The sequence below is a fragment of the Mustela putorius genome, unplaced genomic scaffold (genome assembly GCF_011764305.1).
Source record: "Mustela putorius furo isolate JIRA1106 unplaced genomic scaffold, ASM1176430v1.1 tig00003909_pilon_pilon_pilon, whole genome shotgun sequence".
In the NCBI taxonomy this organism is placed as follows: Eukaryota; Metazoa; Chordata; class Mammalia; order Carnivora; family Mustelidae; genus Mustela; species Mustela putorius.
The window spans coordinates 18,781,656-18,805,656 of NW_025422057.1; the positions used below are offsets into that span (position 1 = coordinate 18,781,656).

At 35.2% G+C, this 24,001-nt stretch overlaps 1 protein-coding gene across 2 annotated transcripts in view; it reads right to left on the reverse strand.

Moving 5' to 3' along the window:
- The window catches only part of SHOC2 (SHOC2 leucine rich repeat scaffold protein), a 93,605-nt gene that overhangs the window by 16,004 nt on the left and 53,600 nt on the right, over positions 1-24,001 (reverse strand). For both annotated transcript variants that reach the window (XM_004763867.3, XM_045068800.1), the window contains exon 3: positions 11,001-11,138. In XM_004763867.3, the coding sequence (XP_004763924.1) occupies positions 11,001-11,138 (138 nt within the window). The remainder of the gene's footprint in view (positions 1-11,000; positions 11,139-24,001) is intronic.

The window sequence follows — 24,001 nt, forward strand, 5'->3', positions numbered from 1 at the left end:
AACAATAAAAATTATCACTTAGCAAAGACAAGTTAATTTTGTGTTTAAAATGCTTTCTAAACTGCGGTGCTGGGGTGGCTCAGTCAGTTAAGCGGCTGCCTTTGGCTCAGGTCATGATCCCAGGGTCCTGGGATCGAGCCCCACGTTGGGCTCCCTCCTCAGTGGAGAGTCTGGTTCTCCCTCTTCCTCTGCCTGCCACTCTGCCTACTTGCGCTTGCTTGCTCTGTCAAATAAATAAAATCTTAAAAAAAAAAAAGAAAAAAAGGGGCACCTGGGTGGCTCAGTGGGTTAAAGCCTCTGCCTTCAGCTCAGGTCATGATCCTAGGGTTCTGGGATCAAGCCCCACGTCGGGCTCTCTACTCCTCGGGGAGCCTGGCTTCCCCCTCTCTCTCTGCCTGCCTCTCTGCCTACTTGGGATCTCTCTCTGTGTGTCAAATAAGTAAATAAAATCTTTAAGAAAAAAGAAAAAAATACTTTCTAAATTAGTGAAGGATGTTTCTTTCACTAAATCTTTCTAATGAAATCCTGGTAAGATATGTCAATTTCGCAGTGAGGGAAAAACAAGCTGAGGATTAGATGACTTTCCAAAGCCCCGAAGAATTTAGAGATTAGAAGTAAGGGCAAGAACACTGTTATCACTGCACTATGACACTGAATATGATACAAATGTTTCTCAAAAGTTGGGTCTGCAGAAAATAAAATAATCTGCTTTGTGGTGAAGTATAATTATATTCATATTTGTAGTGGCAAAAAAAAAACAGGGACAACCCTTTTATTCAAGGATATATGAAGAATTATTTAAACTGGAGACACCACAGTGTCAGAGACAAGAATTCTGTGTTATCTATGTGACTCGGGGCAAGTTACTTAACTGAATCTATTTCCTCATCTATAAAGTGGGGATACCAAATACTTGATAGGGTTGTCTAAAGGTTAAATACAACATGTGTAAGATATGTAGCACAATGACCAGTACATACATTCAAACATGACTTTATTCTGTACTATATTTTATACCTATAAAATTATGTTACAAAAAAATTTTAAGATCTCAAAGACTATGATGTTAGGTGCATACAAAATTATGTATTTTGTATGATCTCAACAATGTAAAAAAAACAAGTAGAAAAGAATGGAAAGAAAACATTCAAACTAAGTCCATTTAAAAACATTTTGATAAAGAAAAAGCGTAATTATGAAGTCATTTTAATTTAAAAGACTGCAATATCTTTATACCATTCATTCATTTGAATGAATATTTTACATCATGGAGACATTTTATACTAACGTAGAGGTAAGAACATTCAGACATTTTACATTGTGAGGCTTATCTTCTCCATAAAGTGTAGATATGAGCTAAATTATGAAAAAACAGAGCACAGTGGTTTGAATTCTTAAACAAGCACCCTGATTAAAAAAAGAGATGAAAAAACACCTAAGAAGCAGCTTATTATAAGTTTCTTATAAGAAGAGCCATCTGAACGTAAGATAATGTGGAGAGACTTATCAAAGCCACCACCTAGAGTTAGTGGCAAAACTAGGATCGAACTCAGCTGGCTCCCTGCAACAAGTAATCATTCTTCAAGATTTTCACAAACTGTGCTCCAGTTAGCTTGCCACCTCTTGACACAGAAGCGTATGTTCATTCTTACTCCCAGGCTATTTGTCCATACTACTGTGCTGATGGAAAGCATTTTTATTCCATTCTGAGTCCAACACACTTCTTCGTGAAGCCTTCCCTGGCTATTCTATCAAGATTTCATGGATCTCCCCATAAATCGGACTCATGACTGCATATTGTTTTCACTATAAAATGGCATCTAATTATACTTGTTTTTATGTTGTCAGTCATTTCATGGATTAGAAACCTTCCCCCAACAGGCTGAAAACCCTTTAAGTAAGAAGCCTTATATATTTCCATCTCCCCAGAGAATGTTTCAGTGCTAATAAGCCCAGAGCAGGCATTCATTCATATTTTCTTAATTAACTGCAGAAGCTAAAGCATTTTCACTATTTATCCTTCTCTCCATTAGGAACAAAATGTTTAATCTTAAAACTGTATGAGGTGCTTTTCTTTGACCCGTTCTCATTTTAAAAGAGGGAGGGAAGGAAGGAATCAGTATTTTATCATTTGCCTATCCCATGCCCACTATAGCTACAACAAGGCCGGTAATGGTGGACATTTTACTACAAGCAGTAATAATATCTGATTTTAAAGAATTTCAAAAATCTTATGGTAAAATTTTAATTTGCTGTATGAAGTTGAAGACAGAAAAGGCAGTCAACCTTAGTGGGGGGGGGGGGGACAATGGAAGACAGACCATCCCTTTCTTTCCTTCATACCACCGCTTACCCTATGGAAGAAGCCTGGTTCGATGTAAAATGGCTGAAGCATTTACCAAGGAGTCTCTGCAATCTGCCAGAAGAGTAACACAAAGACCCCATATTTTTGCTCGAACTGACATCTCTCATTCAGTCACGGTTTAGAGCAGAGCAGCACACAAATTGAGTTTTTTTTTTTTTTTAAAGATTTTATTTATTTATTTGACAGAGAGAAATCACAAGTAGATGGAGAGGCAGGCAGAGAGAGAGGGGGAGGGATGCAAGCTCCCTGCTGAGCAGAGAGCCCGATGCGGGACTCGATCCCAGGACCCCGAGATCATGACCTGAGCCAAAGGCAGCGGCTTAACCCACTGAGCCACCCAGGTGCCCCACAAATAGAGTATTTTAAACACGATTTATTCTCATTAAAACCTAAAAGCTTTCTCTAATAACAAAGATGAGTATAACAAATTCTAAATACTTATCAACTCAAAAGCCCAATAGAACCAGATTCCCAAAATTTCTCTTCGAAAAGCAAAATAACTCTTGAACTTCTCACTTTTAAAATCAGAACAGGTTTCTAGAATTTAAAAATGACATGAAAATAATGTAATGAAACTGCCACATGACTTTATCTAGTACTAAAATTAGTGGTTATTTAAACAAAAATAGTACTTCCATCTTTACTAAACCTTTTCTTTCCTTTTTTTCCCCTTTCCCCCACCTTTTTTGTTGGTGTAGTAGAAATTGAACTTTAAAAAATGCAACCTAGGAAAATATGCTATTCTGATGAGAAACTCATGTGTGCAAAGCTCTTATCACTTTACTGAGAGCATGGCACGTTAAGTCATCCACATTTTGCCAAAATCCATGACTCTCAACAAAATAAAAGAGGTGAAAAAAATTAAGGATAAAATACCCAAATTCTCTTGTGCAAGGAAAAAAGCTGGACATCAGAAGTGTGACATTTTCTTTCAGTGATTGGTTTTACCATAAACTGAACTGCAACCTAGAAATCAAGCCATGGCTTGCTTTATTGTTGAGCTACGTGACTAAGAAATAAAATCAACATTGCTGAGCTTCTGTGTATAAATGTAGGCTGATCACTGCCACTCACTGGCATTTAGCTTTTAAGTGCTTAACTTTGACTGTAAGTTGTTCTGTGCTCTGCTCTGACAGCTTGCTTTCTTAGGCTGTCAGATTTTTAAATTACAGCAACATCAAATGGCTATGAATTAAAATTAGATGCTTTCAATTTCAGCAAATATAATCAGCATCTTTAGGTTAATTCAGTATAACTTGAGTGAAACTCAACTCAAATGATCTTAATTTTATTTTAACAAAGTAGCAAAAAAAAAAAAAAATCAACAGAACAGGCACACAGCTCTAACAATGAAAATAATGGTTTTTTTTTCCAGGAACACTGAACCAAAAAACTGAAAGCAAACTGAAAAGCAAACAATATATTCTTAAATGTCAAAAACCCAAAAGAATGCCACCATTAAAAAGAAAACTAGTCGGGCGCCTGGGTGGCTCAGTGGGTTAAGCCGCTGCCTTCGGCTCAGGTCATGATCTCAGGGTCCTGAGATCGAGTCCCACATCGGGCTCTCTGCTCAGCAGGGAGCCTGCTTCCTCCTCTCTTTCTCTCTGCCTGCCTCTCTGCCTACTTGTTCTCTCTCTCTCTCTCTGTCAAATAAATAAATAAATAAAATCTTTAAAAAAAAAGAAAACTAGTAAAGTTGTTATATGAATCCGAACTGTAATTACCTAAAACCTAATTACTTAAACTCTACTTGTTGATATAACCATACTGTATCACTTCTTCAGAGCCCAGTGCAATAAAAGACCTCTGTGAATTGTTCTGTGCTCCAGCCTTGAAGGCAAGTTCTTGTTGCAGATTTCTCTCTTCATCTCATTTGAGAAGAAATAGAAAACAAAAAGTTTTTCCTACTTGAGACCTCTAACCCCCCCCCCCACCCATAGTTTCATAAAATCACCACAGATCACAGGAGATTTAACATACCAACTTCACAGTTTGAAACAAAATGACTGCTGTAATGAAGTTTAATATTTTTCTTTCGTTCATAACTGACTCTTGAATTAGAAAATATTTACATGAAAGAGAATATACATTTTATTCAACAGGGTAGACTAACGGTTAAGAAAGAGAAACTATAAATATATTTTGAAGTACTCTCTCACTTAACTACAACCAGCTGTCCCCTCCCTACTTCCTTCTGCTGCTTCTCCACATCCTGTGAGCTGTCAGTGATCCTAGCGCTGCTCAGCCTGGATGTCAATGGCAGGGAGTACTGCGCCAAGGAGTGAGAAACTACTCTAGGAGTGTTTGTGTTAAATAAAGAAAGGGGTAAAAACATCTCGGTCTACTTATAAGAAAAAAGAAAAGGCAAGGAAATAAAGTGATTTTTGGAAAACTTGATTATCAGGTGACAGTTAAAAGATCTCATTTCAGTTGTGAGTTTACAGCAAGTTTCTTTAAGTCCAGGGAAAGGCAAGTAGGGTAGCTGCTGCAGGACTTACATCAACTGTGCAGGATAGATGTGGATTTTTTTTTTTAAGTTATACTTTTCAAGAAGTAAAACAGGAAAAGACAGGAAAAATATCAAGAGAATTATATTCCAATAAAGTTTACAACTAAATGTTTTGGGTGAATTTCTCTTCTCTGATAAATGAGAGGGAGAATCTCAAAGGTCAATCAATTAAGACATGATTTGTAACAGACTAAGACCCAAATGTTTGAATTTCTCACCAAATCTCAACCTTCTGCTATACAATCAAAATACTGGGGATAAGAGAGATGGAAAAGGCAAAAGAATTTTTAATATACATGGTATATAATAAATAACAATATTATAAAAAATTTCAATAAGTATTACTCACTGCCATTATTTGGATTAACAGCTATAAATACTCCATTTGTTGACAACTATCCAAAGCATGTACAAATAAATATTTACAATTTTCTTATTGTTAATGTTTCAGTCCTTATTGATTTCCAATACAAATTTGTAATCTGATCATGCAGAATGTTCTAGAAGCCAGGCATTTATGTTATTCTGAGATAACACCTTAACCACAACAGATTAATAATGAAGCTAAATGCTTTCATATTAATAAACATACTGAAAATACAGTAATTCTGGCAGGAAAGATACATAAAATTAAGAAGCCAGGAGAAAGAAGAATACATGGAAAAGTGACCCTTTGTCAGAGGAAGTGTGACCCTAGTCCTCATAAATGGAAGATCTTTATCACCCACAACCACCATCTATGCTTCTCTGTTTGCCAGGGCTATTCACTTTTGCACTCTATTTTCATCTCCATTTCATTATTATTTGACACAACACAAATACAGACACATGCATAAAACATTAAACAAAATACTGCTGGACTATTTGAAAGAAAGAACAGTGCTGACTAATAACGATGCCCTGTATATATCCATTTGATCAGCTGAAAGAATACAGAAAATTATGTGGGTATTTAGAAGAAAGAGTCCTGAGCAGAGAGACCAAAAAGAATAAAGGCCCTGAAGCTAGAACTTTGCTGATACACTTAAGGAGCAATAAAGTGTTCCCCATCAATCATATCCTAACAAATACACAGTGACTAAGCACTGGTGACAGGGATAAGAATATTAACTTTATCACATTTCAAGCATCTTTAATTTTGGTTCCGTCTGATTTGTAGTAAACAAACTTTATTTTTCTTTCTAAAACTTCTGCTCAGCAAGGAGCCTGCTTCCCTTCCTCTCTCTCTCTGCCTGCCTCTCTGCCTACTCGTGATCTCTGTCAAATAAATAAATGAAATCTTTTTTAAAAAATGATGTTTCTATAAAAAAAAAAGACTATGCATTATTCTTTTCCCTTTACTGTTGCAACTAGTTGGTTATCAAAATAAGCAAACTTACAGACATATCTTGCAATGTAAGAACATACAACAGAAGCTAAGTGTGTCTATGTAATTCAAGAAAACTATAAAAAGTATATAAACTATGTAAAACTATCAAAATTAAACCTATATTTTGATTGGCTCAGAGTATCCCAGGGAAATGGACTCCGAAAAATCAACACTGAGAAACATAATGGAGTTCTTAAATTTCAGAAATAAAGTACTCTGGGTGGCCAGGCAAAAAGATTAAGTCACAATGGGAAAAAATTGGACTGGCTTCATACTTTTGTACATTTAATGCCAGAAGATAGTACAACCACGTCTTAGTTTTACTAAGATGCTTAAGGAAACAAAGCTGGACCCAATGATTTTTATATCCACCCAAACTGTTCAAGTATAAAAGTTACAAACATTCTATAACTAGGGAACTATTTATTTATGAACCATTTCTGAGAAAAGTACTGTAAGACTGACTTGAGCCTATCCAGAGATGACTGGGGCAACTCTGACTACATAGGACTGTTGATGAACATTAAGAAGAAAAACAGGGATGCCTGGGTGGCTCAGTGGGTTAAGCCTCTCCCTTCGGCTCAGGTCATGATCTCAGGGTCCTAGGATCGAGCCCCACATTGGGCTCTCTGCTCAGCGGAGAGCCTGCTTCCCCCTCTCTCTCTGCCTGCCTCTCTGCCTACTTGTGATCTCTCTCTCTGTCAAATAAACGGATAAAATCTTTAAAAAAAAAAAAAAGAAGAAGAAGAAGAAGAAAAAAAACAACTACAGATCAGCATAACAAGATATACCATAAATGTTGTATGTCCCAACAACTGTCATCTGACAAAAATTAGGAGGGGAAAAAAAAGACAAAAAAGGACAGGTAGTAGAATAAATGCCCTGGTTGCCTCACCTATGTCACTCTACTCAACAAAAGAAAAGTAAATTAGAAAGTATTCTGAACAGAAGAAAAACACAGTATATCAGGATTGGTGAAATGCTACTAAAGCAGTACATAAGGGGAAACTTATAGCACTAAATGCACACATGACATAAAATCTTCAATGTAAGAACATACAACACAAACTATATTGGTATGTCATTCAAGAAAACTCATGAAAAAACAAAAAATTCACATCAATGACCTCTAAGCTTCCTCCATAAGAAACTAATAAATAAAACTCAAAACACATAAAGGGAAAAAATAAAGGTCAAAGTGGAAATCAATGAAATAAAAGTCAGAGAAATAATATAGAAAATCAGTAAAATTTAGAGATAATCAATTAAATTGACACAACTCTAATCAAACAGTTAAAAAAAAATCTAAGTTACTGATACCAGGAATGAGAGAAGTGACATTACAACAGATTATATAGATATCAAAATAATAAGGGAATATTATAAACAATTTTATGCCTATAAATGTGACAAATGTGACAAATGAAATGGACCCATTCCTTGAAAAACATAAATGATTAAGTTTGCTCAAGAATAAGGGGGGGGGCCTGCGTGGCTCAGTAGGTTAAGCCTCTGCCTTCAGCTTGGGTCATGATCCCAGGGTCCTGGGATCGAGCCCCACATTGGGCTTTCTGCTCAGTGGGGAGCCTGCTTCCCCCTCTCTCTCCGCCTGCCTCTCTGCCTAACTTGTGATTTCTCTGTCAAATAAATAAATAGATTCTTAAAAAAAAAAAAAAGAAAGAATAAAATGAGGGTCGGGGCTCCTGGTAGCTGAAAGCGTCCGCCTTCAGCTCATGATCCCAGGGTGCTGGGATAGAACCCCAGATCGGGCTCCTTGCTTGAGGGGAGGCCTGCTTTTCCCTCACCCATTCCCCCTGCTTGTGTTCCCTTCTTTAGCTGTCAAATAAATAAATAAAAATATCTTAAAAAAACAAAAAGGAAGAAAGAGAAGAAAAAGAATAAAGTGAGGGGCAACTAGGTGGCACAGTTGGTTAAGCCTCTGACTCTTGATTTCAGCTCAGGTGGCGATCTAAGGGTTGTGAGGTGGAATCTCATGGAAGGCTCCGCGCGAAGTGCAGTCTGCTTAAGACTCTCCCTCTCCCTCTCTCTCTCTCTGCCCCTCCACCTCCTCTCTAAAATTAATCTTTAAAAAATAAAAAAGTGACAATCTAAATAGATCTGTATCTATTAAAGAAATTGAAAAATTTTTAAAAATTTTTTATTTATTTTAGAGAGAGAGCGCAGTGGAAGGAACAGAGAACCCTCAAGCAGACTCTGACCAACACAGGGTTCGATCCCAGGACCATGAGACATCATGACTAGCTGCAAAATCCAGTCTGCCGCCCAAAAGGCGCCCCAAAATTGAAAATGTTTTTTTAAAAGCATACCTATAAAGAAAAACCCTGGCCCCACTGACTTCACTGATAAATCTTACCACATATTAAAGGAAGAAATAATGCCAATTTTATACAAATTGTTTCCCCAAACTGAAGAGTACGAAACACATTCCTCCTTACTGTATGTGGCCAGCATTACCCAGAAACTGAAACTAGACAAAGAACAGGTTTTATAACATTATATGTCACTATATGGTACATCCAAAGCAATTAAGTAAATCTAATTTTTAAAACTTCTACCAGAATGTATCTTTTTCATTATGTCTTCTTGAACATCAATCACATTATCTGGGTTTTTGTCAAGTTCAGGGAAAGACTGTAGAATTATATTTCACTTAGTTTCTTTATTATATTAGCTCTATTCTCTTTCTAGAACTTCTAGTCCATTCTCTCATGACTCCTCATCACTTACTTTGTATCCTTCTTCCTTTTTGTTCTAGATTCTAATGGACTTCTTACACTTACCCTACACATCTCTATTTTGGTCTTTGGATGTGTTCATTCTATTACACAGTTATTTCCCATTAAATTGAACTTTATATGGCAAAGGTATTTCTAAGGAATGTATTATTTCTTTTTTTTTTGCACCAGTCTGATCATGTTTTATAAATGCAATAAATATCTTTTCTATGCTCTTTATCTTCTAGGTTCACTTTTCTTTGTTCATTCTGGCCATTTCAACAGATTTTAAAATAGAAAAGCAAGGGGGCGCTTGGGTGGCTCAGTCCTTAAATGTATGCCTTCTGCTCAGGTCATGATCCCAGGGTCCTGAGATTGAGCCCCACATCAGGCTCCTGCTCAGCAGGAAGCCTGCTTCTCCCTCTCCCACTCCCCCTGCTTGTGTTCCCTCTCTCTGTCAAATAAATAAATAAAATCTTAAAAAAAAAAAAAAAAGAAAAGAAAAGCAAGAAATAATTAGGTGCAGTCTCTACTGATCCAGAAATCAGTTTTTTTTTTTTTATTTATATAGGAAATCTGGTAAAATTCTTAAGAATATAGTAGAATAGTTCACTGTAAGTTGTACACTATCTTGCCCTTCAGAAATAAATCTAATGCAGGTAACTAGATAACTAGAATACTTAGTCTGTTGCTACTACAAACAGTAATGTGATATAAAGAACACTGAGCCAAGAATCAGGAAGATGTAGGTTCTAATGGATAGCTACTATAACCTAAAGAAGTCTCAGATTAGTTGTCCTGCAACCTAGAACAGTTTATTGTAACATATTAAAAAACTCCTTAATAACTGCTTCTGTTTCAAGTAATGATAGACTAGCTAATTCAGATAAACCCTCCCACCAAAAAAAGTTAAATATGCTTCCAAAACAAAAATCAGAGAGCTAACAAGATAATGACTAATTACCAGGCCAGATACCGGCTGGAAACCCAAGAAATAAGCACATAATGGAGAAAATTTTGTCCTAAGGAGTGCTTCTCTAACTGGAAGACACAGCTGATAAGGCATGTTTTTCTGCCTAGAGTAAAAATCTACAACCAGCCAAGGGTGGGAAGTCTAGAAATCAGTACCAACTGGGATACTACAGGGTTCTCTACCCAGCACTAAGGGTAAACCAGAGGTAAAATAGTCCTCCAATCAGTCTACAGACTACCTGGGAATGACCAGAAAAATTTCAAACCTTAGGATACAAATGGATTCAAGTGGTCACTTAGGTACCTGACAGAAACAAACAAAAATCCTTCTGGAGAAAGATATCACCGTTCTAGGCCTCTTAAGATATAGTAAAAACCTCATAAATGTTCATTACTGCAATTACAAAAATTAAGTCCAGGTGTAATTTTCCTAAATAAACATTACAGTATCCTGTAACACACCAGTAACTAAAAAGGTGTCCGAACTTTTAAAAAGTTGCTTTACTGTTTGTATAAATTTATGGACATTTAGAAAAATAAAACTGTGTAAATACAGAACATTTCTCAGTAGGACACTTCAATTTTTTGAGTCTGGCTAAGTCTTGGAAACACATTTTCTACTTCAAGGCATCTCTTCTCTTAGACCTTTCAACAGTGGAAATGAACAAGCTTTAAGTTACACTGCCCATATTTTAAAGACTAAACAGCAGTGGTTTTATTTTTTCAGTATGTTTGCTTTAGCAAAGAAGGGACCACACCCTATATAATAGCATGCAACATTCTGAAATAAGCAAAAAAACAAAAATGCACCCATTCTGCAATTAAACAGTTATAATAAAATATATACTCAATATTCAATACTTCCAAATTCTGTCTTCTTTATAATCTGATCAAATTCATTTCCTAAAACTTACTTAGAAATGGAAATAAAAAGTCTTGCTATTTTGACAATAGTGAATTTTAATCTTTTAACTTTTATTATAGAAATGTACCAAAAATAGTCTTTTTAATGTTCAGGTAGCTATAAATGACTATCAATATAATCCATACCTATAGTATCTGGGAGGTCTAGCAGTTCATTGTGCTGCAAGTCAAGGTTGGTTATCTGTGTGCAGTTTCCAATCTCCTTTGGGAGGTGTTCAAGTTGATTGTGAGCTACATCCAGCGTAATGAGGTTACATAATTCACCTGTAAAATTGGCCAACATAAAAACTTAACAAGAATTTTTCAAGAATACATTAAGTAATACTGAAGGAAAGAAAAAAAAAAAAACAACTCTTCATTTTCTATATCATAATTATACCTTTCTGGAAAATGTAAAAATCAAACACAAGCTCTAAAACTTATTAGAAAAGGACATCTTAAAATATTGAATCATTATGTTGTATGCCTAGAACTAATGTAATCTGTCAATTATATTTCAATAAAAAAGGAAGAAAATGACATCTGATAAAGTTAAAAATATAAATGACCGCCAACTAATACTACATATGTAGTTTTAAATAACCAATTCAGCCACATTTATGTTTGTGTATTCCATACTTTTAAGTAGCGCTCACTAATTTTTTTAACCAAATTCAACACAGTAATATATTAGATTCATCTTGAATTCAATTTGACAGTCACCTTCTACCTCAAAATATATATATATAAAATCTCAAATAGGCATATGTTCTGATTTTATATAAATATACAAAGTGAGATAATAAATCAAAAACTGCTTCTAGATTTTAATAGTACTCCACAAGGATAGAAAATAAGGTATATTTCTCCACATTCTAGTTGAAAGAGGTGTACTGGCAATTTCGATTATTCTTAGTGTTATTCTGCAACACTCTTCCTTGCAGAATTCTTTATTTGAACATATGTGAACTTTGTAATTTGTAACAGCTACATTGGTTCTCTCATGACTTCCCTTTTTTTCCAAAGGCATTAGTTATAAATATTGAAAAAGTAAGATAAGCAAATAAAGCACATGTTACTGAAAAAAAAAATGCGTCTAGGGCACATTATTAAGCCGTATTACTATAAACACAGGCAACAAAGAAAAAACAGGTAAAATGAATTTCATCCAAATTAAAAACATATGTTCATCAAAGGACACTATCAAAAGAATGAAAAGGCAACCCACAGAAGGGAGAAAATATTTACAAATCCTGTATCTACTAAAGGATTAATGTCCAAAATAAAAGAACTCTTACAATTCAATAAGTCCCCAATTTATAAATGGTTAAAGAACTTCAATAGACATTTCTCCAAAAAAATATACAAATGGCCAATGAATACATGAAAAGATGCTCGACATCACTAACCATTATAATAATCAAATCAAAACCACAATGAGATACCACTTCACACCCACTAGAATGGCTATAATCAAAAAAACAGAAAATAACAAATGTTGGCAAGGACGTGGAGAAATTAGACCCTTGTGCTTTACCACCCAGGTTCTCAGGGTGAAGACAGAAGAAAAATCCTTTCCTGTTTTTCCCTAGGCATTGCATATTCAAACTGCAGAAAATCAAAGGCAAGGACAAAATTTTGGAAGAAGTTAGAGGATAAAAGCACCTTACTTTTGGAGAAACAAGGATAAAAACCATATATTCAGACTTGTCTTCAGAAAAGCATGTAAGCAAACAGAGAATGCAATGAAATATTTAAAGTCTTGAAAGAAAAGAAAACACAACCCAACCAACCTAAAGTCTGTATCCAATGAAATTATCCTTCCAAGTAAAAGAAAAATAGACTTTCTCAGACAAACAAAAATTGACGGAGTTTGTCACCAGCAGACCTGGCTTACAAGAATACTAAAAGAAGTTCTTCAAAAAGAAGGAAAATGATATAGGTTAGAAACTTGGATCTATATAAAAGAAGAGCATTGGAGAAGTAATAAAAGGTAAAATAATTTCTCACTTTTTATTTTTTTAAAGACTTATATATTTTTGCTAGAGAGAGAGCAGCGAGGGAGCACACTCGGGGGAGGAAGGAGCAGAGGAAGAAGCAGACTCTCCTTTGAGCAGGAAACCCAATGCGGGACTTGATCCCAGGACCCCAGCTGGGATTATGACCTGAGCTAAAGGCCATATGAACTGTACAGCATTATGTGAAAGCGGACTTATAATCAGCTACAAATGCATACTGTAAATACCAGGATGACCACATATATACAAATAAAATTAAAAGAAATATAAGCAATATGTTAAGAGAGAAAATGAATAAAATGCTCAATTAAAACCAGATAAGGCAAAAAAAAAAGATGAACAATAAAAAGAAGTTCAGCTAATAATAATAGTTACAAATATAACTGATATTTATCCAACTCATCAGTAAACACTGTAAATGTAAATAATCTAAATGCACCAAATAAAAAACAAGAGACTGTCAGAGAGGATAAAAGAAAAAAGACTCATGTTGTTTTAAAAAAACTCACTTTAAATTACACAATGGTAAATGGAACAATTCTCCAAGAAAACATAACAATCATTAAAGTTTATATACCTATTTATCTCTGTATCTAGTACAGTGCTTAGTACATAGCATCATGTTAACTTAAAGAATAAAAGAAGATAACTGGGGAAGATAAAATTTGGATTTAATACTCTTCAAGCCAGAGGGAATAAAATACTTTTTTAAATTTGCCATCATCTTTTCTAATAAAAAATATTTGAAATTTAGTACCTACGAAAATAACTTCCACTACTCTAAAGAAAGATACACAAGCCCAAAAGTGTACAGAATTGAGGCAAGTAAATAAAACAAACTGGAAGAAGACTATGACTAACTTTACCCATTTGGAAGAGCTAGGATTCAACTCAGATCCATTACCACTATATTGCAGGACTTTCAACTTCAGTACAATGACATTTTGGACTGGGTAATTCTTTGCTAAATGAGGCTGTCGGGGTTATGAATAAGCAGCACCCCAGCCTTTACTCATTAGATGCCAATAGCACCTCCCAAATAATAACAATCAAAACTGTCTCTAGACATTAACAAATGTCCTCTGTCACAACACTGCAAAAATTGCTCTGAGTTGAGAATCACTGCTACGTTGGAATAAGAAAGTTCAATACTGTCCAATCCTCACATTTTTCAAACGAAGCTGGAAATCTAGATCTTCAAATAAAATCTTCAAATGCTAAAATGCTAACAACTAGTTCTTAGGTTAAAACAGAACAAAACACTGTGTTACTGAACGTGTTTGTGGGCTTTTTTCAGTATTCAGGATTCCAGTTTGACATCTCTGAACATAAAAACAAATTAGTTACTAACATTTTAGGACAGAAATTTGCATATGACTACCTAATACTAAAACTAAGAAGTGTTTTTAAAAAGCAAAAATATAATCATCGAGACTCAATTAAGTTAAACTTTGATTTGTGTAAATCACCCCATGGCAACTGGATTATTTTAAACATATATTCTCTCCTGAAAGTCATCCTCCAGCAATACAACTCTCTGCAAGTCAGGATATCATGGTAATAGTGACACATTAGGAATAGCATCACCTAATAACACTAATACTTCTTTCTCACAATTTAGTAATCCTTAAATATTCTGAAAATGCTTAAAACTCAGGAAATGTGATTTAATTTTTTTAATAGCACAGAAAAAAATAACAGGATTTTAAAATCTGGTTAGTCCCTGAAATACAGTACACTTAAAATGAAATTACATATATTATTGGGAGTAAAATCTGAAAGTTATTTTAGGCTTTCCCCAAAATCTACATATAAATTTTAGGAACCACGAAGAACATTTTCAGAATAGATTTTGTTCAGTCCAAAGAAAAAGTCTAAGAAACTTCAGGGAAGTTTATAATTTATACACAGTTCCCATAAAAATCTAAAATGTTTTCAAAACTAATCCAAAACTTTGTATTTAATGCAATTAACAAAACATTTTTAATGTTGGTGGAGGGAAGTGTTTAAGATCTCTTTTCTTTGGAGTTAATACTTAAAACTGCCCAAGCTCCTCTTGTCCATAGTCAAATAATTAGAAACATTTGAAAATTGTGAATATATGACAAATTCTGTACTAGACATTGTGTCAGATAAGAGCCTACATTATAATTTGTAAGTAATTTAAATATTAAATATATAAGCAGTTCATGAAATACTTATACACAACTTGTTATTTCTATACTCTGTCCAGCTACATAGTACTTTTAAACATGTTTCACCACATATGATTCAAACATGATAAAACAAAACAATATGTAAATCCATCCCAAATGGTTCTCAAAGACAGTAACTAAGGTTTAAAAGTGACTTGCCTCTGAATGGGTTTAACAGTGGTTTTTATTTCCTACTTTATACATTTATATTTTGTATTTTGTATATACATTTGTATTTTGTATTTGTATTTTGTATTTTCCTTCATTTTGTACATTTTTTTAAAAGATTTTTATTTATTTATTTGATAGAGAGAGATCACAAGCAGGTGGGGGGGGGAGCAGGCTCCCCACTGAGCAGAGAGCCCTATGTGGGGCTCGATCCCAGGACCCTGAGATCATGACCTGAGCCGAAGGCAGAGGCTTAAACCACTGAGCCACCCAGGCGTCCCTGTACATTTTTTTATTCAAAGAGAAAAAAGGGAGATTTAAAGAGTAACACTAGCAGTCTCTCCTACACTGTTCACAGAAGAGCATTTTCTGACCCAGAACAGAAGTTCCCCATCTATGGAGCAGATACATCTTTTAGTGAAAACCAATGCATCATACTATCATACTGTTAACATCAGCCATTAATATTACGCATCTTATGACTCATATTCCACACTCAATAAGCAATCTTTTGATTTTATATTTGACTTTCCACACATTTGCCTACAGAGAGAACATAGATTCATTCATTTATCCACTCTACAAATGCTTATGAAACACTTACTAGACACTATCCCAGAGGATGAGGATACAGTAAGAGAAAAAAAAAAGATAAAATGCCTGCCTTCATAGAACTTGTATTTTAATAAGGAAAAAAACAAATTAACAAGTAATCAAGCGAGGAAGTATTAAGAGCTATCAAAGAAAATAAAGCAAGATAAAAATAAAAAAGTGTCATGGGAAAAGAGAGTGAAGGTATTGGTAATAAGTAAAAGGGAAAGAAATGCTGATGAAGTACCATTTGCAAACAGACCTGTGCTTCAGGATTCTCTCTCCCTCTCCCTGTCCCTCTGACCCTTCCCCTGCTCCTACATGCTCGCGCACTCTCAAACTCCTGTGTGTTTCTCATTCATTCTCTGTCTGGAATAAATAAATCAGAAAGAAAAGAAAGAAAGAAAGGAAGGAAGGAAGGAAGAAAGGAAAGAAGGAAAGAAAAGAAAGAAAGAAAGAAGAAAAGAAAAGAAAAGAAAGAAAGAAGAAAAGAAAATGTACCTAAATAATGGGAGAGGGAAGAAACAATGAGAATTCTCAGGGAAGAATGTTCCAGGCTGAGTGAAGAACAAGCACAAAGACTATGAGGCAATAGAGTTCAAAATGCAACAGAAGGTCAATGTGGCTAGAATCATGATTAAGGAATCAGGCAGTAGGAGATAAAGTAGCCCTGGATCAGATCCACTTAAAGTATTGTAGGCTAAGATGAAGAGTTCAGCTTTGACTAAGAAATAAGTGGTAATTGTAATAAGAGTGTTTATTATTGTTTTTATAGTAGTTCCAGGTTTACAGAAAAACTACCCAGAAAGTACAGAGAGATCCCCTAGATCCTTTTCGCTGCACACAGTTTCCCCTATTAACATCTTCCATTAAGTGGTACATTGTTACAATTGATAAATTAATATTATTAACTGAAAGTTCATATTTTATATTAGCATTTACTCTTTGTGTTGCCCAATTCTAGGGGCCTTGATAAATATATAATATGGTGTACCCATCATTACAGGTATCATATAGAAGGGGCACCTGGGTGACTCAGTCAGTTATGCATCCAACTCTGGTTTCAGCTCAGGTCATGATCTCATGGGGGATCTAGCCCCACATTGAGCTTTGTGCTCAGTGCAGAGCCTGCTTCAGATTTTCTCACCCTCTCCCTCACTCTTTCCCTCAAATAAATAAAGTCTTAAAAAAAAAAAAAAAACTAGCCTAAAAATCCTGTGTTCCACCTACACATTCACCACTCTTTCCCCCTCCCAGAGCCCCTAGCCACCACTGATCTTTTACTTTTGCCTTTGTCAGAATGTTAATAAATAGCTGGAATCACATAAGATGTAGACTTTTTCAGATTGGCTTCTTACATTCAACAACATGCACTTAAGGTTCCTCTATGTCTTTTAGTAGCTTGATAGTTCATTTATCACTGAACAATATTCCATTGTATGGTTGTACCACAGTTTGTTTACCCATTCATTTACTGAATGATATCTTGGCTGCTTTCAATTTTTAACAATTATGAATAAAACTGCTAAAAACATTTTGTGTTCAGTTTTTTGTATGGACATGTTTTCAACTCATTTGGGTAAATAACTAGGAGCATGACTGAAGGACTGTAATGGTAAGACTACACTTAGCTTTGAAAGAATTTGCCAACTGTCTTCCAAGTGTCTATACCATTGTGCATTCTCACCAGTGACAAGAGTTTGCATCTACATTTAGTGTTGTCAGTGTTTTGGATTTTAGCCATTCTAATAGGATGTAGTGATGGTAGTGGTATTTTGAAAGAATCTTACAGGATATAAGGGAGCCTAATGGAAAAGCAATAATAATGTGATAATGTTTTCCCTCAAAAAACAAACTCTATCCTGGAAAATTAAGATCTACATAAAAACATATACAAGTAGGATCCTGTAACATAAAGTAGGAAGGATATAGGGACACCTGGGTGGCTTGTCAGTTAAACATCTGACTCTTGATCTCAGCTCAAGGCTTAATCTCAGAGTCATGAGTTTGTGGAGTTTACTTAGAAAAAAAAAATTTTAAAGTAGGCGGTATAAACACATACACAAAGTAATGGGTAGGGAGCACCTGGCTGGCTATCACTGGAGCATGCAAGTCTTGATTTCAAGGTTGTAGGTTCAAGCCCCAAACTGGATATAGAGATTACTTAAAAAAAAAAAAGAAAGAAAGAAAAAAAGAAAAAGTGATGGGCAAATAGAGAAGGAAGATTCTGGCTGGGTGGATTAGGAAAAGCTAGATTTAAAAAGATGGTCAGAAACAAAGACAAGAAGATGGAAGGAAAGAAAGGAAGGAAGGGAGGGACAGAGGAAGAGAGAGAGAAAAAGAAAGAAGAAGGAAGAAGGAGAAGAAATAATAATAAGAGGTAATCAGGGAGGCAAGAAAATCATAGACTCCAATTCTTTTGTTAGGGATATATTCAACAGAAATGAGTCCATATATTTACCAAGAGACTTATATAACAGTAACACAGTAGCACTATTTATATTAGCTCCAAATTACAAAGTACCAAACAACAGGGCGCCTGGGTGGCTCAGTGGGTTAAGCCGCTGCCTTCAGCTCAGGTCATGATCTCAGGGTCCTGGGATCAAGTCCCACATCGGCCTCTCTGCTCAGCAGGGAGCCTGCTTCCCTTCTTCTCTCTCTGCCTGCCTCTCTGCCTACTTGTGATCTCTGTCAAATAAATAAATAAAAATCTTAAAAAAAAAAAAAGTACCAAACAACAGAATGGATAAGTAAATAGTGGCATACTCACACAATGAGGATTTTATGCAATAACAAGAATAAACTATCTCTAACTACATACACAATTATGATGAATAATGCCAAGAGGAGAATTCAAACACAAAAACATATACAGATTAAGGATCCATTTATATAAAAACAAAGAAAATTAACTGTTAGTAGAAGTCTGTATGCTAAGTTTACTCTTCATGGGAATAGTGACTGATAGAGGGACCTCATGGGTGGTCTTACTGTTCTACTTTTTTAATTTGGATACTGATACTATACAGTTTACAAACAGTCTTCAGTTGTACATTTATGATGTATCAATAAAAAGATTAAAAAAAAAGTCTCTGGCCCAAGCTCCTGCTTTGGACATACCTTAAACTAAACCATGGCATAAAACCAGAAAAAGCCATTACTTAAATTTGTGTTAGATGGATAATCTTCAACATATCTTAGTAAAATGTTGGTTTTTTTCCTCTATGGAAGTTTCTAAAGTCTAAATTAATTCCACTTTGAAAAACTTATTCTCTTTTTGCCTTGTCTTTAGAGGAGGCAAAGGTTGTACACTATAGCCAAGACTTTTTAAGCATGATGTTACCCTATATCCAGACAATGAGGCGAACTGGACATACTCCTTCTCAAAGGTGACAACACTGTCTAGACTCTTGTTGGGATTCTTCCTGCTATTTCTCTGAGCAATATAGCCTGCCAGGTTACTCTTATATATTAAACCCATTTTCATTTTGTAATACAGGAAGTGTTACACATGCAAAAAGAAGTGGGACACAGGATGCCTGATATCTAGAAGTCAGTTGAGATATAAAACTAATGTTCATCAAACAACAGAAGAGTGATTCTGGGAGGAGGGAAAAAAAATTTCCCCTTCTGGAAACTGCAAGTTATTAAAATGCATTTAAGTACGAAATTCCTGAGGAATATTTGGAACTTTTCTAAGTTTCCACTTTTTCCACATCTTATTTTAGAAAGATCAGTAACCGTTAAAAATATTTTATATGTGGCTTTGCTCAGAATAGCTTAACAAATACTCGATTAAATAAGTGACAAATTAAATGTGTGGGGTTTAACCAGAACAAAGAGACAGTACTATACAAACATCTGAATACACTATTGTCCCTAAAACATAACAGAAAATAAATTACTGCTCTAAGAGCATTAATTCAATCAGTCTGAAAAAAATTCCTATGTTTATGTTCTCTTTACCAGGCACAATACTAGGCCCTGAAGATACAAAAAGAGTACAAGACACTAAATAACCTGATCCCGTGAAACTTAAAATTAGTAGGAGACAACACGTGATTTGATGGAAGCCAAAGAGGGCTCTGCTTATGAAATTTTACATTAAGAAGCCATTCTTTAAAGATATTCAAGGCCTTTCATTATCAAAGTTCTTTATCTTTAGGGTGACCATCTCATTCACTTCATCACTCAACAAAAATTTACTGTGTATCTACTAGAAATTAAGCAGTGAACAAAATAAAGAAGTCTATTCTCAAGGAGCTTACTTACATTCTAGTATGCACCAAAGGAAGCATCAGAAAATAAGGAAAGTGCTGTAATTGTTAATAACACTGAAAGTGTTAAGTGCTGTAAACAAAAGTAAAGCAAGGAAAGACAGCTGGAAATAAGAGTGTCTGAAGGGGCAAGGAGGAACTATGTGCATATGTGAACTGAAACACAGGACACATTAGAGGGAGAAAGGAAAAGAAAACACATCTGGAATCCTAAATATCAAACTAAGGAATATGGACCTTTTTGATCAGTAATAAGGTACAATTTAAAGTTTCTGAGCAAGCAGAACATTGTTCTAAAAGTCTATTTTCTCACAGATTTGAAGGAATAGATTGGAGAAGGCAGAATTAGGAAGCACAGTCTATTAGGAAGCTATTGCAATTAGCCTGAATAATACAATATGAGGGCCTACAGTGAATAATCGAAAGCAGTTGAATGAACAGGCCCCTACACAAGCAACTGAGAGACATGGAAATAGCAATAGGGATGTGGTAAATTATATACAATAGAGGGGTTTTGTTTTTTTCACAGGTGGTTGTGGACCTACATTCTGTAAAACACAAAATTGCATTTTGGACGTTCCAGCAATGTCACATTGTTGATACAAGATTCTATTTTTTTTTTTTTTGATACAAGATTCTAAATGCTTACTTTTGATTTGTTGTTAACTTGTGACAAACTGGTGACAAAAAAAAAAACTGGTCGGCCAGCAACCTGTCTGGTTATTAGGCCACATCTGACACGATCTAGAATACAGGAAAAAGAGTCCTAATTCCAAGATCTTGAACAGAGAAAATAATGATGTAATTAAAACAGAACCCAAAAGGAAGAGAAGTGTTTGGTAAGGAGTTATATATTGATCATGCTGAATTTAAGATATCAGTGAGACATATAGGTAAAAATTTTTGGTTAATTAGGGGAAAAAAATAAACAGGTAAAAAAATATTGTCATCATAGAACATTTTTGTCCCAACTAGAACATTTTTGTCCCAAGAGGGAGTTGGGGTTAAGAACTAAAGAGTCAAATATTGGTCTTTTGTCTAATGGTATTAATGGAGTACTAAATAAATTATTTTTTTTTTAAATTTTATTTATTTGAGAGTGAGAGAGAGCATAAGGTAGGGGAGGGTAAGAAGAAGAAGCAGACTCCCCACTGAGCAGGGAGCCCAATGTGGGACTCAATCCTGGGACTCCAGGATCATGACCTGAGCCAAAGGCAGTTGCTTAACTGACTGAGCCACCCAGGCACCCTGGATAAATTACTTTAATAACACTATACAAAAGTATGCGGAGAGACTCAAAGCAAAAACTAGAACAAATTCAACTCCTGCAAAAAGGGAACTGTGGTAAGCAGACTTTTAAGATGGTCCCAGTAACCCTATCTCATATATAACTGTATACACTGCATAATTAACACTCCCCTGAGTGTGCACTGAACTCAGTGACATGTTTCTAATGAAGAGAATATAAGAACAGTGAGGAGATGTCACATCTGTGGTTAGGTTCTTACCTTGCTACCACTCTCTCTACTGCCTTCTCAGCTTGCATTCTTTGATAAAGCAAGCTGCCATGCTGGAGAGATCCATGTGGCAAAGAAGTTAGGGCAGTTTCCAGCCAACAGACAGCAGCTGAAGCCCTTAGTTCAACACCCTGAAAGCAAATGAATCCTAAAACCAACCACATGGGCTCAGATGTGGAGCCTTTTCCAGAGAAGCCTTCAAGATGGCACCCCAGCCCTGGCTACGACCTTGAGTAAGAGATCTTGGGAGGAAACCCTGAATCAGATGATCTACCTAAGTTGTGCCTGATTCTGAACAAAGACAGTAGTAAATGCGTGATTTTTAAGAGCTATGCTTCACAGTAATTTCTTATGAACAGTAGATAATTTACATAAAAAATTACACTGGCTATGATCCACATTTGTTAATAAGGCTTTTACCATGAAGTTACTCACAAATCTGGCAGCAGAAAATAAATCGCAAGTAGAAAAGTTAAGAGTCCTACTGACCTGAGAAGCCAGAGGGCAAGGTCTAGGATCTATGACAATGGCTGAAATTCAAGGTTGCATATCCTGGAAAGGAGGAAACCACAAAGACTAGAGTACCAAAATCTGCATACACATACCACTCAAATTTTTGACTGACTCCAAAAGTACACTTCTGGGAGAGAAGACTGCAAGGAGCCCAGGGGAAAAACAGCAGCTAGAAGCTAAAAGAGCCAAGCAGAGATTTTGACAACTGCCATCTATAGTGGATAAGTTTTTGGAATTTCAGTCTTGCCAAGTTAGAAGAATCAGAAAAGAATATCTCAAAAGAGCCATATTATAAAAATAAAGACCATATAATAAGACTAAATCTCAAAAAACGACAGTATCTCAAATTAAAATTTCATGTGCGTGGCATTAACAATAGATTTAGACACTGAAAAAGAAATTATATAGCACTAAAAAAAAAGCAATAGGAAATAATCTAAAACACACATAAAAAATGAATACAACATTAATGACCTGAAAGGTAACATAAAGAGATACAATATACATGTAGTTAGAAATCCACAGAATAAAAAAACAAAGGGGCCAAAATCAAGAAAATTTCAAGAAATAATGGTTTAAATCTCTCCAGCTTTGATGAAAACCATAAACCCACAGATCCAAGAAGCTCATAAACTCCAAGCAGCTGGAAACCAGGGACAAAGAAAAATATTTTGTAAATATACAGAGAAATATAAGACATAGAAACAAAGATAAGAATAATAGCAAAACTGTTGCCCAAAGGTAAGCAAGCCAGAAAAAAAAAAAAAAAAAACCCCACAAAGAAAACCAAATAAAACCCAGAGACACAGGAGAAGGAAGTTTAAAATACAGGAAAAAGGTAAAAAAGAAAAGGAAAGCTGTCAAACTAGAATTCTATACTAAGAAAAATAGCTTTCAAAAATAAAATCAAAAGGCTTTGAGACAAACAAAAGCCTGGAGAATTCATTATGAGCATACATACACTACAATATATATATAGGAAGTTCTTCGGGAAAAAAGAAAACAGAAATTCAGATTTACATATAAAGGACGTTAAGTACTAGAAATGGTAAATTCATGGGTAACTATGAAAGAGGTTTTTTGTTTTGTTTTACATTTTGTAATATCTTTAAAAGATATAAAGAAGGATGATGGCATGGCGAAGGCACAGGAACCAACCTAAAAGAGTCCAGAGTAACCAAAGGTGGAACTGGGCAATAAAATAATAAGAATCATACTAAATTGGAACCCAAAGAATAGAATAAATGATATAAATCAAGTAATGGAACAAATAAATATATGAGGGAGAGAAAGGACAGCTCCTCCCTATAGAAGAATATTACATAATGAAAAAGAAATGAGAGAAATTTTTTAAAAATCACCATTAGAATACAGTACTAATTGTTTCAGGGAAGATCAAGAACCATCCATGAATGCTAAAATCAGGGAGCAAAAGATTAAGGAAAAACAAGATACTGGCATAAACTAAAACCAGCATTCCTTAGGGTAATTATTAAGAAGAAAAAATTAGGGGCGCCTGGGTGGCTCAGTGGGTTAAAGCCTCTGCCTTCAACTCAGGTCATGGTCTCAGGGTCCTGGGATCGAGCCCTGCGTCAGGCTCTCTGCTCAGAGGGGAGTCTGCTTCCCTCTCTCTCTCTGCCTCCCTCTCTGCCTACTTGTGATCTCTGTCAAATAAATAAAATCTTAAAAAAATAAAATTTAAAAAAAAAGAAGAAAAAATTAACTTTAAAGTAGAGCAGCACAGCAAAAATCACATAACCAAGGTAAAAATCACCAGCAATGAGACATATCAACATCACGTAGCTCTTGATGTGACTCAAGGGGAAAGCACCATAATCACCTCAGTGGCATTCTTGCCAAACACATAAT